The sequence below is a fragment of the Pongo abelii genome, chromosome 6, assembly GCF_028885655.2.
Source record: "Pongo abelii isolate AG06213 chromosome 6, NHGRI_mPonAbe1-v2.0_pri, whole genome shotgun sequence".
NCBI lineage: Eukaryota > Metazoa > Chordata > Mammalia > Primates > Hominidae > Pongo > Pongo abelii.
In genome coordinates this window covers 1140665-1155443 of record NC_071991.2, presented here as the reverse complement: position 1 = coordinate 1155443, position 14779 = coordinate 1140665, and the positions used below count along the sequence as shown (strand labels likewise).

At 51.4% G+C, this 14779-nt stretch overlaps 1 protein-coding gene across 4 annotated transcripts in view; it reads left to right on the top strand.

The window, feature by feature from the left end:
- Positions 1 to 2371: 2371 nt before the first annotated feature.
- C6H7orf50 (chromosome 6 C7orf50 homolog) overlaps positions 2372 to 14779 on the top strand; it is a 140017-nt gene continuing 127609 nt past the window's right edge. The window contains exons 1-3 of one of the 4 annotated variants that reach the window (XM_054545744.2): positions 2461 to 2534; positions 3336 to 3425; positions 11391 to 11520. In XM_054545744.2, the coding sequence (XP_054401719.1) occupies positions 11392 to 11520 (129 nt within the window). In that variant the 5' untranslated portion in view covers positions 2461 to 2534; positions 3336 to 3425; position 11391. Of the gene's footprint in view, positions 2535 to 2559; positions 2712 to 3335; positions 3426 to 11390; positions 11521 to 14779 lie in introns of those variants that run through there. The other 3 variants (XM_024241252.3, XM_054545743.2, XM_024241254.3) reach the window with 3 other exon arrangements.

The following is a 14779-nucleotide window of genomic DNA, read 5'->3' as shown; positions in this document are numbered from 1 at the left end:
GACTCACAGTTCCGCGTGGCTGGGGAGGCCTCTCAGTCTTGGCGGAAGGCAAAAGGCACGTCTTACATGGCAACAGACGAGAGAAAATGAGAACCAAGCAAAAGGGGTTTCCCCTTATCAAACCATCAGATCTCATGAGACTTACTCACTACCACAAGAACAGTATGGGGGAAACTGCCCCCATGATTCAACTATGTCCCACCAGGTCCCTCCCACAATGCATGGGAATTATGGGAGCTACAATTCAAGATGAGATTTGGGTGAGGACACAGCCAAACCATATCAATTTCCAAAAATAAAAATGAAAAAAAATTCTTTTCCTTTTTTCCTTTTTTTTTTCCACCCAGGCTGGAGTGCAGTGGTGTGATCATAGTTCACTGCAGCCTCCATCTTCCAGGCTCAAGCAATCCTTCCATCTCAGCCTCCTAAGTAGCTGGGACTATACGCATGCTCCACCACACCCAGCTAATTTTCTATTTTTATTTTTGTAGACATGAGATCTCACTATTTGCCCAGGCTGGTCTTGAACTCCTGGTGTCCATCCATCCTCCTGACTCAGCCTCCCAAAGAGCTGGGATTACAGGCCTGAGCCACTGCACCTGGCCATGATCCACTTTTTTTTTTTTTGAGCCAGAGTCTTGCTCTGTTGCCCAGGCTGGAGTGCAGTGGCACGGTCTCAGCTCATTGCAACCTCCGCCTCCTGGGTTCAATAGGTTCTGATGCCTCAGCCTCCCAAATAGCTGGGATTACAGGTGCATGCCACCATGCCTGGCTAATTTTTGTATTTTTAGAAAAGATGGAGTTTTGCCACGTTGGCCAGGCTGGTGTTGAACTCCTGACTTCAAGTGATCCATCCATCTCAGCCTCAGCCTCCCAAAGTGCTGGGATTACAGGTGTGAGTCACCGCACTCGGCCGACTTCTAATGAACAGAATATGGCAAAAGCCTAGGGAAGTCACTTCTGAGATTAGGGTGCAAGGAGACTGTGATGTCTGTCTTGTGTGTGCCTCCTCTTGTGTGTGCTTGCACCGTCTAAGGCAAGCCAGCTGCAGTGTTGTGAGCTTCCTTGTGGTAAGGCCCATGTACCAAGGAACTGAGAGTGGCCTTTGGGCAGCAGCCAGCAAGGCTGAGGCCCTTCTCTAATGACCTTGGAGGAATGAGTCCTTACAGTATCCGTGTGTGTGAGCTTGGGAGTGGATCATTCCAGACAAGCTTTCCGATGAAACCACAACTCTGGGGGACATCTTGACCACAGCTTGGTGAACCCTTGAGGCAAAGGCACAGAGCTTAGCCACGCCCACTTTCCTGACCCCGGATACCATGAGAAAATAAATGTTCTTTTAGGCTGCTAAATGTTGGGTTAATTTGTTATGCAGAAAAAGGAACCAAATACAATCTTCTACCAGTAAGGAATAGTGCACCTTCTTTGCTTGTCACCTTTGGATTCCTAAGGCAACATACATCATACTTGATATGGCTGCCAAGCACTTAACTTACTGGGTGACTTGAAAGCATGCTTTTTTTTTTCTTTTTTTTTTTAGATGGGGTCTGGCTCTGTTGCCCAGGCTGGAGTGCAGTGGCTTGATCATAGCTCACTGCAGCCTCCATCTCCCGGGCTCCAGCGATCCTCCCACCTCAGCGTCCGGAGTATCAGGAACTACAGGCACGTGCCACCACACCCGGCTAATTTTTATTTTTTTAATTTATTTTTTATTTTTTATTTTTTAAGACAGAGTCTCATTCTGTCGCCCAGGCTGGAGTGCAGTGGCACGATCTCGGCTCACTGCAACCTCCACCTCCCGGGCTTAAACGACTTTCCTGCCTCAGCCTCCCGAGTAGCTGGGATTACAGGCACCTGCCACCACGCCGGGCTAATTTTTGTATTTTTAGTAGAGATGGGGTTTCGTCATATTGGCCAGGCGGGTCTCGAACTCCTGAGCTCAAGCGATCCGCCCGCCTCGGCCTCCCAGAATGCTGGGATCACAGGCGTGAGCCACCGCTCCCGGACACAAGCATTATTATAACACTACCCACCCTGTGTATTTTTTAGCACCTATCCTGATTTTTAAAATTCAGCACGAAGTTTAAGTCCTAGTCCTGTTGATCCCAATAGCCGTAGCTCATCCATTTCGACTCCGAGCGGAGCTCCATGCCCTGGACCCTCGGCGGAGGCCCCACTCCGGGACGCCAGCCCGGCCGGGGCAGCTTGCACCCCAGACCCCCAAGCTCTGCGGGGCCCAAACCTAGTCGTCTGCACTTGTTCTGGGCAGGGCGGGTTGCCTTGGCAACCAGCTGCTCTCCTAGCAACTCTAGGCCCCTAGAGATGGCGTCACTAGCCCGCGCCCGGTCCTGGAACCGCCCCCCGTGCTGCCGCCGTTTGCCATTAGCCGGCGGAGAGACGGACGCAGACCTCGTCCAATGGAAGGCTCCGCGCTCCTGAAGGCGGGACTAACGCTTACCTGGGGCGCGGGTCCCTGCCGGAAGCCGGCGTCCGCGACGCAGCTGTACACGCTTAGGTGGGCGAGGTGGGCGCAGGTAGGCGCGTGGGGCGGCGGTGGGGTGGCCGGCGGGTCAGGGCGCCGAGGAGACCCAGAGCCCCGGGGCGGGCTCCCGCGGGGCTCCGCCCCCTCCACGTGGGTGCGCGGAGGCCTGGCGCTGCGCGACCGGGTGGCGGCCCTGAGGTCCGCGGTGCTGGGGAGGCTGGTGCGGCCGGTGAGTCCCGGCGCGGGCTCCGACACCCGCACCCGCTCTGGGTTAACTCAGCGCGGGCGAGCGGAAGGGTCTCAGCTGGCTCCTGGGTTTCAGGCCGTCAGAGCTTGCAGTGGCTCTGGTTTCATTGTCTTCCTCTGAAGACGCCCTGATTGCCCTCCGAGGCTTTCAGCTCCCACTTTCTCTCTTTTTTAATTTTTGAGGCAGTGTCTCGCTGTGTCACTCAGGCTGGAGTGCAGTGGCGTGATCATAGCTCACTGCGGCCTCCACCTCCTGGGCTCAAGCCGTCCTCCCGCCTCATCCTCCCAAGTAGTTGGGACCACATGCCCGCGCCACCACCCCCGCATAATTTTTAAAAATGTTTTTTGTAGAAATGGGGTCTCACCATGTTACCCAGGCTGGTCTCGAATTCTTGGGCTCAAGCGATGGATCCTCCCGCCTCGGCCTCCCAAAGTGCTGGGATTACAGGAGTGAGCCAACGCGCCCGGCCTCACTTTCCATCATAAGCATGCTTTCCGTTTCCTTCCTTCCATCATTCATTCATTCATCCATTTTTAAAAAACGTTCATTGGGTTCCTCCTGTGTTCATTGGGTTCCTCCTGCACTGTTCGGGGCATTGGGCTACAGCTGTCAACAAGTGGAGACAAGTCTGTGATCTAGTGGACTTCCATTCTGGAGGGGAGAGACAGATGAACAAGGTGCACAGAGCAGGTGATGGTAAGTGCCATGGAGAAGATGAGAACAGGGGTTTTGAGAATGGAGAGGAAGCAGGAGGAGGAGTGAGGCACCAGAACATTCCAGGTCGAGGAAACAGCAGGTGCAGGGGAAACAGCAGGGAGCCCAGTGTGACTGCAGCCAATTTGGGAACAGAGAGAGAAAGAGGAGGTGAGTCCCCAGAGATGCGAGGAGGGGCCAGGGCAGTCGTGTGGACCTTACCAAGTGGCAAGGACCTTGACTTTCCCTCCAAGTGGAAGGGGACAGTTTGGGAAGTTTTTTGAGTGGAGGTGACACACCATCTGATTTAGGAGTTTAAAGGCCATCGTGAGAGGTGCTGACTTGGACTGGGTACCTATGAGATCTTAAGGGAGTCACTTGCTGGGTGTATTTCAGTGGTAAACCAACAGGAGTTGGTGGTGGGTTGGACGAGTATGTGAGAAAGAGAGGATTTGTGAATGGACCAAGGTTTTAAGCTTGAGCTACTACGTGAACCTCATCAGATGGATGTTTATGGAGAGGATGAACACTAGGAAGCTCAGGTTTGTGGAGGGTGATCAGGGGTATTGATTATGAATTCTTAAGCTTGAGATGATATATGCGTAGATGATATATAGGTACATATATATGGTTATTTATATAGTTATATATATACACAACTTATACACACACGCGCATATATATATTTCTTTTTGAGGTGGAGTCTCACTCTGTTGTCCAGGCTGGAGTGCAGTGGTGCGATCTCAGCTCACTGCAACCTCCACCTCTCGGATTCAAACAATTCTCCTGCCTCAGCCTCCCGAGTAGCTGGAATTACAGGCGTGTGCCAGCACACCCAGCTAATTTTTGTGTTTTCATTAAAGATGGGGTTTCACCATGTTAGCCAGGCTGGTCTCAAACTCCTGACCTCAAGTGATCCCCCCGCCTCGGCCTCCCAAAGTGCTGGGATTACAGGCATGAGCCACTGCGCCCGGCCATACACGTATATATATGTGTATAAACAGTGTAAACAGAGGTCAGGAGTTCAAGTATATATATGTATATATGTCTAGGTACACATATATGACTATATATATAACTGTATGTGTATGTACATAGAACTATGGCTGTATACATATACACAGTTGAGTTGGCATGTAGCTCAAGGAGAGGGTTACTAAGAGACCTGTAAAGAGAGGAAACAAAGTCATCAGCGTCTATTTGGTATTTGAAGCCACATGACTGAATGGGATCACGAGGGAGTGAGGAGGCTGAGCACTAAGCCTGGGTCCTTCAGTGTTCAAGGACAGGGCGATTAAGAGGTGGGAGCAAAAGCGGGAGTTGTGCTGTCTGTGCTGGATGCCAAGTGAAAAATGCCTGTCAAGAGAGAAGGAAGGATGAACAGTCCAACACCGTTAGGTCAAATAAGTTGCATACTGAGAGTTGGCAATGGGATTTAGCCACGTGGGTGTCATTGTGGTAGGGTGTTTGGGGCAAAAGCCTGATGGGATGGGGGAAGGAAAGAAGTCAGAGACAGGGCAGGTAGATGACTATTTATTTATTTATTTATTTATTTATTTATTTTTGAGAAAGAGTCTCGCTCTGTAGCCCAGGCTAGAGTGCAGTGGTGCGATCTCGGCTCACTGCAAGCTCCGCCTCCCAGGTTCATGTCATTCTCCTGCCTCAGCCTCCCGAATAGCTGAGTAGCTGGGACTACAGGCTCCCACCACTATGTCCAGCTAATATTTTGTATTTTTTAGTAGAGACGGGGTTTCAGTGTGTTGGCCAGGATGGTCTCGATCTCCTGATCTTGTGATCTGCCTGTCTCGGCCTCCCAAAGTGCTGGGATTATAGGGGTGAGCCACCGCACCCGGCCTATTTATTTATTTAGAGATACAGTGTCACTCTGTCACCCACGCTGGAGTGCAGTGGCACGATCTCTGCTCACTGTAACCTCCACGGTTTCAAGTGATTCTCCTGCCTCAGCCTCCCGAGTAGCTGGGATTACAGGCACATGCCACCACGCCTGGCTAATTTTTGTATTTTTAGTAGAGATGGGGTTTCACCATATTGGTCAGCTTGGTCTCGAACTCCTGACTTCAGGTGATCTGCCCGCCTCGGCCTCCCAAAGTGCTGGGATTATAGGTGTCAGCCACCGCGCCCAGCCTTGCCCCCCCCCCCCGCCCTTTTTTTTTTTTTAAGAGACAGTCTCGGGCTCTGTCGCCAAGGCTGGAGTATCGTGGTGTGATCGTGATTCACTGCACCCTTGAACTCCTGGGCTCAAGTGATTCTCCTGCCTCAGTCTCCCAAGTAGCTGGGACTACAGGCACACACCACCATGCACAGCTAATTAAAATAAATATATATATATATATATATATATATATATATATATATATATATTTTGGGGCCAGATGTGGTGGCTCACGCCTGTAATCCCAGCAGTTTGGGAGGCCAAGGTGGGAGGATCACTTGAGCCCAGGAGTTTGAGACCAGCCTGGGAAACATGGCGAAACCCCATTCCCACAAAAAATACAAAAGTTAGCTACGTGGTGGTGTACACCTGTAGTCCCAGCTACTCTGGAGGCTGAGTTGGGAGGATTGCTTGAGCCTGGGTGGTTGAGGCTGCAGTGAGCTGTGATCATGCCACTGTGTTCCAGCCTAAATTTTGTCTCAAAACAAACATTATAGCAAATGATCTTTCTCCCATTTATTTATTTATCATAAAGTAGCACTTGGGTGTTTTGTTTTGTTTTGTTTTGTTTTGTTTTTTGAGATGGAGTCTCACTCTGTCGCCCAGGCTGGAGTGCAGTGGCTGGATCTCGGCTCACTGCAATCTCCGCCTCCCGGGTTCACGCCATTCTCCTGCCTCAGTCTCCCAAGTAGCTGGGACTACAGGTGCCTGCCACCACGCCCAGCTAATTTTTTTTTTGTATTTTTAGTAGAGACAGGGTTTCACTGTGTTAGCCAGGATGGTCTCGATTTCCTGACCTCGTGATCTGCCCACCTCGGTCTCCCAAAGTGCTGGGATTACAGGCATGAGCCACCGTGCCCAGCCGCACTTGGGTGTTATATTTTTTAATTTATGGTAAATAATGTGAGAGGGATTATAGTTTTTTGTTTTTGTTTTTTTTTTTTGCAGTATATCGAGGGATTGTGAAACCATCACCACAATCTAATTTCAAGACTTTTTCCTTCTGCCGCAAGAAACCCTGTACCCCTTAGTGGTCACCCACTCTTCCCTCCGCTTGCCCTATCCCTAAATAATCTCTCATCTCCTTTCTGTCAGTATAATTTACGTATCCTGAGCTTTTCACAGAAGTGGAATTTTGCAGTGTGGAGTCTCGGGCGTCTGGCTTCTCCTGCCCGGTACAGTGTCTTCTGGGTTCATTGTCTTGTGGCACATGTCAGCATCCCATTTCCTCTGGTGGCTGAATAGTATCCCCTGTGTGAATACACCACGTCTTGTTTCCCCCTTCGTCCATGGATGCACAGACACGGAGGTTGTTTCCACCGCTTGAATATTAGGCACATACTGCCGTGAACATCATTGTACACATTTTTATGGAGATGTGTTCGATTCTTTTTGATTGGCATTTCCTAAATGACCCATGATGCTGAGCTGCGTTTCATGTGCCTGTTGGTAATTCGTGTATCTTCTTTGGAGAGACATCTCTTCAGATCCCTTCCCCATTTAAAAACCGGGTTATTGGTCTCCTATTGTTGAGTTGTTAGAGGTCTTTGTATATTCTGGTTACTAGTGTCTTGTCAGATATGTGATTTGCAGGTATTTTCTCCAATACTATGGTGGTCTTTTTTTTTTTAAAGACAGGTTCTCACTCTGTTGTCCAGGCTGGGTTGCAGTGGCATAATCATGGCTTATTACAACCTCGACTTCCAGAGCTCAGGTCATCGACTCCCACTTAAGCCTCCCAGGTAGCTGGGACTACAGGTGTGCCCAGCTAATTTTTTGTATTTTTTGTAGAGATGGAGCCTCACTATGTTGCCTAGGCTGGTCTTGAACTCCTGGGCTCAAGCAGTCCTCCCACCTCATCCTCCCAAAGTGCTGGGATTAGAGGCGTGAGCCACCGCTCCCAGCCTGGGTTTTCTTTTTGCTTTATTTTTTGTAGAGATGCGGTCTTGCTATGTGGCCGGGACTGGTCTGGAACTCCTGGCCTCAAGTGATCCTCCTGCCTTGGCCTCCCAAAGTGCTGGGATTACAGGCGTGAGCCACTGCACTCGGTCTCTTTACTTTCTTGCTGGCATCCTTTGCAGCACAAAAGTTTTAAATTTTGTTGTAGTCCAATTTATTATCTCTTTTTCTTTTGCCGCCTGTTTTTGGTGCCATATGTAAGAGGCCATTGCCTAATCCAAGGTCATGAAGATTTAATCCTGTGTTTTCTTCTAATAATTTTATAGTTTTAGCTCTTCCATTTAGGACTTTGATCTATTTTGAGTTAGTTTTGTGTATGGTGTGAGGTAGGGCTCCAAATTCGTTCTTTTATATGTTGGTAGCCAGTTGTCCTGGCACCATTTGTCTTTCCCACTGAATTGTCATGGCACTCTTGTTGAAAATCAGTTGACAGTAAATGAAAGTAAACGTCATTTTCCATAACAAACATTCATTATCTCAAAGCTTGAGTCACTTTCCCTTAGAACTATTAAAAGGAACCTTTCCATAATATGGAAAAGTCTTTTATCCCTTTTTAGCAAATAGACATAGTGATTAAGTTTTTAAATGATAACTTACAGAATGAATATAGATTTGACTTAACTTTTATAGTAATGGGTGTGTAAATATTTGCTGAACTTTTCTTATTTCTCTCACAAGGTAATTGGCTGGCATGGTCTTTTGTCTTTCCAGAGCCCCTGTGTCAACAGTATCTCATTCTTCCAAGATTTCTTATTACACAGCTAATTGAAATCTGTAGCCTCTGGCTTCTGATGCTTTTTAAAGATAAGGCTCAATTAAAGAATAAGGGGCTTGGAGTTTTCTGATTCCACAATAGGAATATTCTTTCAATATGCTGTTACCAGTGACAGCCCCGAGTGGGATGGAGGGAGCCGTTGTGCAGCTCTGCCCTTTGGACAGGGCCTTTGCTCTTTGACTGTCTCCTTGGTTTCTGGCCTCACCTGGCATCCCAGGCCTGTCTTGACCTCCTCTGACTCTTTTTCACAGCGAGTGGTATTTCGACCACACCTGGGCTCTAGGTGGGCTCAATGCTGCCAGGCCCTTTCAGTGATGATCATCCTTTTGAAACTGCCGCTCTTCTGTAACCTTTCCTGCTTTACTCTTTTTTTTTTTTTTTTTTTAACACAAGGTCTCATTCTTTTGCCCAGGCTGGAGTGCAGTGGTACAGTCATGGCTCACTGCAGCCTCGACCTCCCGGGCCCAAGCAGTCCTCCCACCTCTCCTCCTGAGTAGCTGGGACCACAGGTGTGCACCACCAAGCGCAGCGATTTTTTAAAAATGTTTTGTAGACATGGAGCCTCGCTATGTTGCCCAGGCTGGTCTCAAACTCCTGGGCTCAAGCAGTCTACCCACCTCAGCCTCCCAGAATGCTGGGATGACAGGCGTGAGGCACTGTGCCTGGACTGTTTTAATTTTGGGGTGGGATTTGGCTTTCTTGGTGTTCCCTGGCTTACTGACGTGGTCCGTTGTGGGTGTGTGTCTGAGCCGTCGGGGCGGGAGGCCGTGGTGAAGCAGCGTGCATGCTGCATGTGCTGGTTGTTGAGTTCCTGTCTCTTGGCTCCCCAGCACCTCTGTGGCACACCCCCCTGCCCCCACCCGCCCGGGGGGCCAACATAGCCTGGGGCTCTGCAGGACACTTTTCTGTTCTCAGCTCCTTTTAGGCTGCACCCAGTGGGGGCGGCAGAGGAGACTGGGAGCTGGAGGGTGGGGAGGAGTGTAGGGAAGAGTGTGGGTGAGCGGGTGCCCCTGGGGAGGGTGGGGATAGGAAGGAAGGGGTGGGAACAGGGGCATGGGGTCAGGTGAGGGCTGCTTCTGCTCCTGCTGTCCTGCATGAGTGAGCCCATGCGGGAGGCTTCACTGCAGCAGCAGGCGTGGGCCGGGCCCCTGCTTCTGCCTCCTAGAAGCAGCCTGGTCCCTGCCCACCCCCCACCCCAGGTTGTTCCTTAGGTCCTGGCCACAGCCGCCAGCACCCCTCCATCAGGGGCCCAGGGCCTGCTACCCCAGCCCCTCCAGCAGGCTCCCAGGTCTGGTGGCCTCAGCTGCCTCTTTCGGCTCCCTCATCACAGTCCACAGAGGACACGGGTTCTGCCATCCCTGGACTTCTCCGTCCTGGCGTGGTGTTCTGGAGACAGCTGTGCTGGAGAAAGGCCTAACCACACACCCCTCGAATGCCGCATCCACCCTCGTATGTGGCCTGCTCCATGCTCCTTGCACGCTCAGAGGAGACCCCAGACTCATGGTGGTCCTTGAGCCCCTCCACCCGAGGGGGCCAGGTGTCCTGTGATGGGCAGGACTGGTGCCCGCAGCCCGTGTGGTGCCATAGCTTCCCTAGTTGATGGGGAGCACGAGTGAGCCCATGATAGGAGAAAGTGAAAACAATTCAAAATATTCAGTAATTAGAGAGCAGGCAGATTTTCACCTTTGGGAAATTATGATACTGTCACTAAAAATGGTATTTCTCTTAATCTTAAACGCTTTGTGTTCATGTTCAGTTAGAAATATAGAATATGTAATCCATGTATGATTGCAGCTATGTTAAATAAAAACACTCAGAAAAAAGACCGAATGGGGCCGGGCACGGTGGCTCACGGTAGTGGCCCCAGCACTTGGGGAGGCCGAGGCAGAGGATGGCTTGAACCAAGGGGTTTAAGACCAGCCTGGGCAGCATAGCAAGACCCTGCCTCTACAAAAAATTTAAGTTAGCCAGGCATGGTGGCACGCACCTGTGGTTACAGCTGCTCAGGAGGCTGAGGTGGGAGGATGGCTTGAGCCTGGGATTTTGAGGATGCAGTGAGCCGAGATTGCGCTACTGCACTCCAGCCTGGGTGACAGGGTGGGATAAGCCAAGATGGCGCCACTGCACTCCAGCCTGGGTGACAGCGTGGGATGAGCCGAGATCGCGCCACTGCACTCCAGCCTGGGTGACAGCGTGGGATGAGCCGAGATCGCGCCACTGCACTCCAGCCTGGGTGACAGCGTGGGATGATCCGAGATCGCGCCACTGCACTCCAGCCTGGGTGACAGCGTGGGATGATCCGAGATCGCGCCACTGCACTCCAGCCTGGGTGACAGGGTGGGATGATCCGAGATCGCGCCACTGCACTCCAGCCTGGGTGACAGGGTGGGATGATCCGAGATCGCGCCACTGCACTCCAGCCTGGGTGACAGCGTGGGATGATCCGAGATCGCGCCACTGCACTCCAGCCTGGGTGACAGCGTGGGATGATCCGAGATCGCGCCACTGCACTCCAGCCTGGGTGACAGCGTGGGATGATCCGAGATCGCGCCACTGCACTCCAGCCTGGGTGACAGCGTGGGATGATCCGAGATCGCGCCACTGCACTCCAGCCTGGGTGACAGCGTGGGATGAGCCGAGATCGCGCCACTGCACTCCAGCCTGGTTGACAGCGTGGGATGATCCGAGATCGCGCCACTGCACTCCAGCCTGGGTGACAGCGTGGGATGATCCGAGATCGCGCCACTGCACTCCAGCCTGGGTGACAGCGTGGGATGAGCCGAGATCGCGCCACTGCACTCCAGCCTGGGTGACAGAGTGAGACCCTGACTCAAAAAAAAAAAAAAAAAAGACAGAAAGAAATACACCAGAATGTGTCAAATTGGTTGTCCAGAGATTATGAAACGTGGGGGTTTGAGTTTAACTTTTATATGTTTTCCATGTTTTCTGAAATACTTTTTTTTTTTAATGGGAGAGTGCCCTACCTCTTTTTATTTAAAAATCTTACATGAGTTAAGCCTTTTATTTCCTTGTCTTCAGCAATTTATTTTCTCTGTTGCAGGATGGCAAAACAGAAGAGAAAAGTTCCTGAAGTGACGGAGAAAAAGAACAAAAAGCTGAAGAAGGCGTCAGCAGAGGGGCCACTGCTGGGCCCTGAGGCTGCGCCAAGTGGCAATGGAGCCGGCTCCAAGGTAAGGCCGCCTGTGCTTCACTGGCCCTGCCCTCTGGGGTCCACCTGTTATCTGATCCAGAAGGAGAGGGGGCAGCTCAGCATGCTGGTCTCTGTGGAGCAGAGGCAGGAACAGGTGCGGAGGCAAGGTTGGGCTTCGTGCCTTCCAGAAGCGATTGTAGGGCAGAAAGATTTTAGTAAATTTTGAGTTGAAACCCTATGACTGCCTTTCTTAGCCGCCGGGAAACTGCTGTTTGGGGTGCCGTGTTGTGTAGGGGACTTGGTGGCGGCGTGCAAGATGGTGAAGGGCCTACAGCAGGCCTTCGGTTGTGCCCTGGGAAGGTGCGAGGGGCGGCTCCTCACCTGGGCATGTGAAGGGACGTGTCCTGAAAGCCTGTGTTTAAAAATGCACATCTAGAAATGTTCATGTCGAATAACATGATTATTGTCCGTTTGAAAATCACCTATTGGTATCACTTTCTAAACTGTGTGCAGCGGATTATGAATAACATTGAGATTTGAGTATCCACCACCATTCACTTGAAAAGACATGTGAGCCATCTTCTCCTAAAGTTATGCATTTTTATTTTTCGTTTTCTTGAGACACAGTCTCTGTCGCCCAGGCTGGAGTGCAGTGGTGGGATCTCGGCTCAGTGCAACCTCCATCTCCTGGGTTCCAGTGATTTTCCTGCCTTAGCCCCACAGGTAGCCAGGACTGCAGGTGCACACCACCACGCCCGACTAGTTTTTTGTATATTTGATAGAGACCAGGTTTCACCATGTTGGCCAGGCTGGTCTTGAAACTCCCGACCTCAAGTGATCCACCCGCCTTAGCCTCCCAACGTGCTGGAATTACAGGCGTGAGCCACCGCACCCAGCCTGCGTTTTTATTCTTTTTTTTTTTTTTGAGACAAAGTCTTGCTCTGTCACCCAGGCTGGAGTGCAGTGGCGCTATCTTGGCTCACTGCCAGCTCCGCTTCCCAGGTTCATGCCACTCTTCTGTCTCAGCCTCCTGAGTAGCTGGGACTACAGGCGCCCACCACCATGCCCAGCTAATTTTTTGTGTTTTTTAGTAGAGACGGGGTTTCACCATGTTAGCCAAGATGGTCTCGACCTCCTGACCTCGTGATCCACCCACCTCGGCCTCCCAAAGTGCTGGGATTACAGATGTGAGCCACTGCGCCAGGCCCTGCATTTTTATTCTTGAAAGTATTTTATTATGTACTGTATCATGTTTATCTTCCACAAAAAGATGCATATACATTTAAATTTGAAAATATAAAAAATTTTTTTATCCACCAAGTTCTGAGTGTTAAAATTTTTCTTCTGCGTTGAGCTGTGTTTACCCTTAGCATGCAGTTGATGGAAACAGCCTAATAGATGAGGAATTTTCACAAATGATTCTACATAAAGTGAAATCTGACGATGCGTGCATCACATGGTGTTAAGGGCATTGTCACCCCGTGTTACCACCCCGTGGAAGGGCAGGGCTTTCCGTGTCTCTGCGGTTGGTGCACTCACCTGTGGATCCACGCTGCCATTGCTGGAGAGAAAGCGGGTTTCCACGGGCTTTGTTCCTGTTCTCATGTCAGATTTCAGTGCTGAGCACCCTTGTTGACACAGTGAGTAAATGGGAACGAGAGTGTTGTCGTAGCTTTGTTACTGAAGTCCTTAAACTTTGAGACCATTCTGTGGTTTGGGGCACATATTTTCAGAATTTATTTTAAAGATCTATCAGTAAGTGACAGGTACACTGGGTCCCTGAGTTGTGCAGGGGCCCGATGCTGGCTTGTTACATTTGTTCACTTCCCCAGCGTGATGCCAGGGTTCAAGCTCTGCCATTGTTTAGTGCTGGAGGTCTCATGCCCAGGGTGGTGTGCCATTGTGAGATGTGGGGTGGCATGTGGCCCTGTTTTTCATGAAATGAGAAAAGGTCCGCTGTGCAAAGGGAGGTGAAAAGGGGGAGCCCACACGGGCCCTTCTTCAAAGTGGCTTCCAGCAGGAGGTGGGCACAGCCGGCGCTTGGAGGGGTCCCTGGGCTACCCAGCCATGGATGCCCGGGACGGTGGAGTGTGCCTGGTTGCTGGGTGTGGCCCATCTCACTCTGGGATCCTGTCCAGTGAGGCAGTGCTGAGCTCTTGGAAGATGGTGTGAAATCACGTTCACCACGTCTGTGGCTGCAGGCAGCTCAGCAGGCGTGGGTGGAGGGGAGAAGCTGGGGTGTGTGCCTAGAGGAGGTCCTGGCTGTCTCAGAGGGTCATCTCTCACTGCCACCCCCTGGGCGAGGGAAGCCAGACAGCACCCCCAGCACAGCCAGACAGCTTGTCCCAGGCTCTCTTTAGCAGAACACCCCAAGGTCACCCAGAGGCCGAGGCCTGGCAGGTGCAGAGGTCCTGCGGCTCCCGTGCAGCGGGTCAGCAGGCAGCCCAGCGTTCCACCTGAGCCTCACCCTGAATTTCCGCTCCTCCTCCGCAGGCTGTTGAATTCCTGTGTCCCCCAGGCCGACTGCCTCTTACTCGCGCCTTCTTCACAGCCTGAGGTCCAGTTGTGCTTTTTGGTTTGGGTTCCAGATGGACTCTGGTTTCCCGAGAGCTGTTGGAGCTCTTGTTCTGTGGTTGAGCCCAGTCCCAATTCCGCAGAGCCTCAGGCACACACGACTTTGGTGGGCGCGGCGTCACCATGGACTTTTTGAGTTGAGTCAAGAGGCTTCTGGCTATCCCTTCTTGGTGAACCCTCCTCCTGCCTGATCCCCACACAGGCCGCTGGTCACTGGCGGGACCCCCAAGAAAGCTCGACTTACGGTGACTGTGGGCAGAGGTTAAAACTCGTACCCAAGTGAGGGAGTGGTGTCTGTCCTTTTGTTTAAGTTCAAGTAATTATTTTAAAGTATGTGATTATTTTTCATTATTAAAATACGTGTTGATTAAAGAAAGCTGGAAAGCAAGAGGGGAAAGAAGAAAGCCTTTGTTTCCTTCAGCTCCGCTTTGAGGGCTGGACTCTGCTGGTCCGTAACACGCGGCTGCTGGCAGTCACCAGCTCTCACTTGGCTTTCCGGCCAGTGGCGCGGAGTTGGTCTCAGGCCCGCCCCACTGAGCGCTGGGAAGCGACCTGGAGCCGTTTCCTTAGCCTTTGGAGGAGCTGGCAGTGGGAAGAGGGCCTGAGAAGCCAGGGAATGTGGTCTCGGTGGAGCCCGGTTCACCAGCAGGGGTCGGCAGCCACGTTCCTTGTTCCTTCCGAGGGAGCTGGCGGAGGGAGCTGCCTTCGGCTGGATTCTCTGCAAA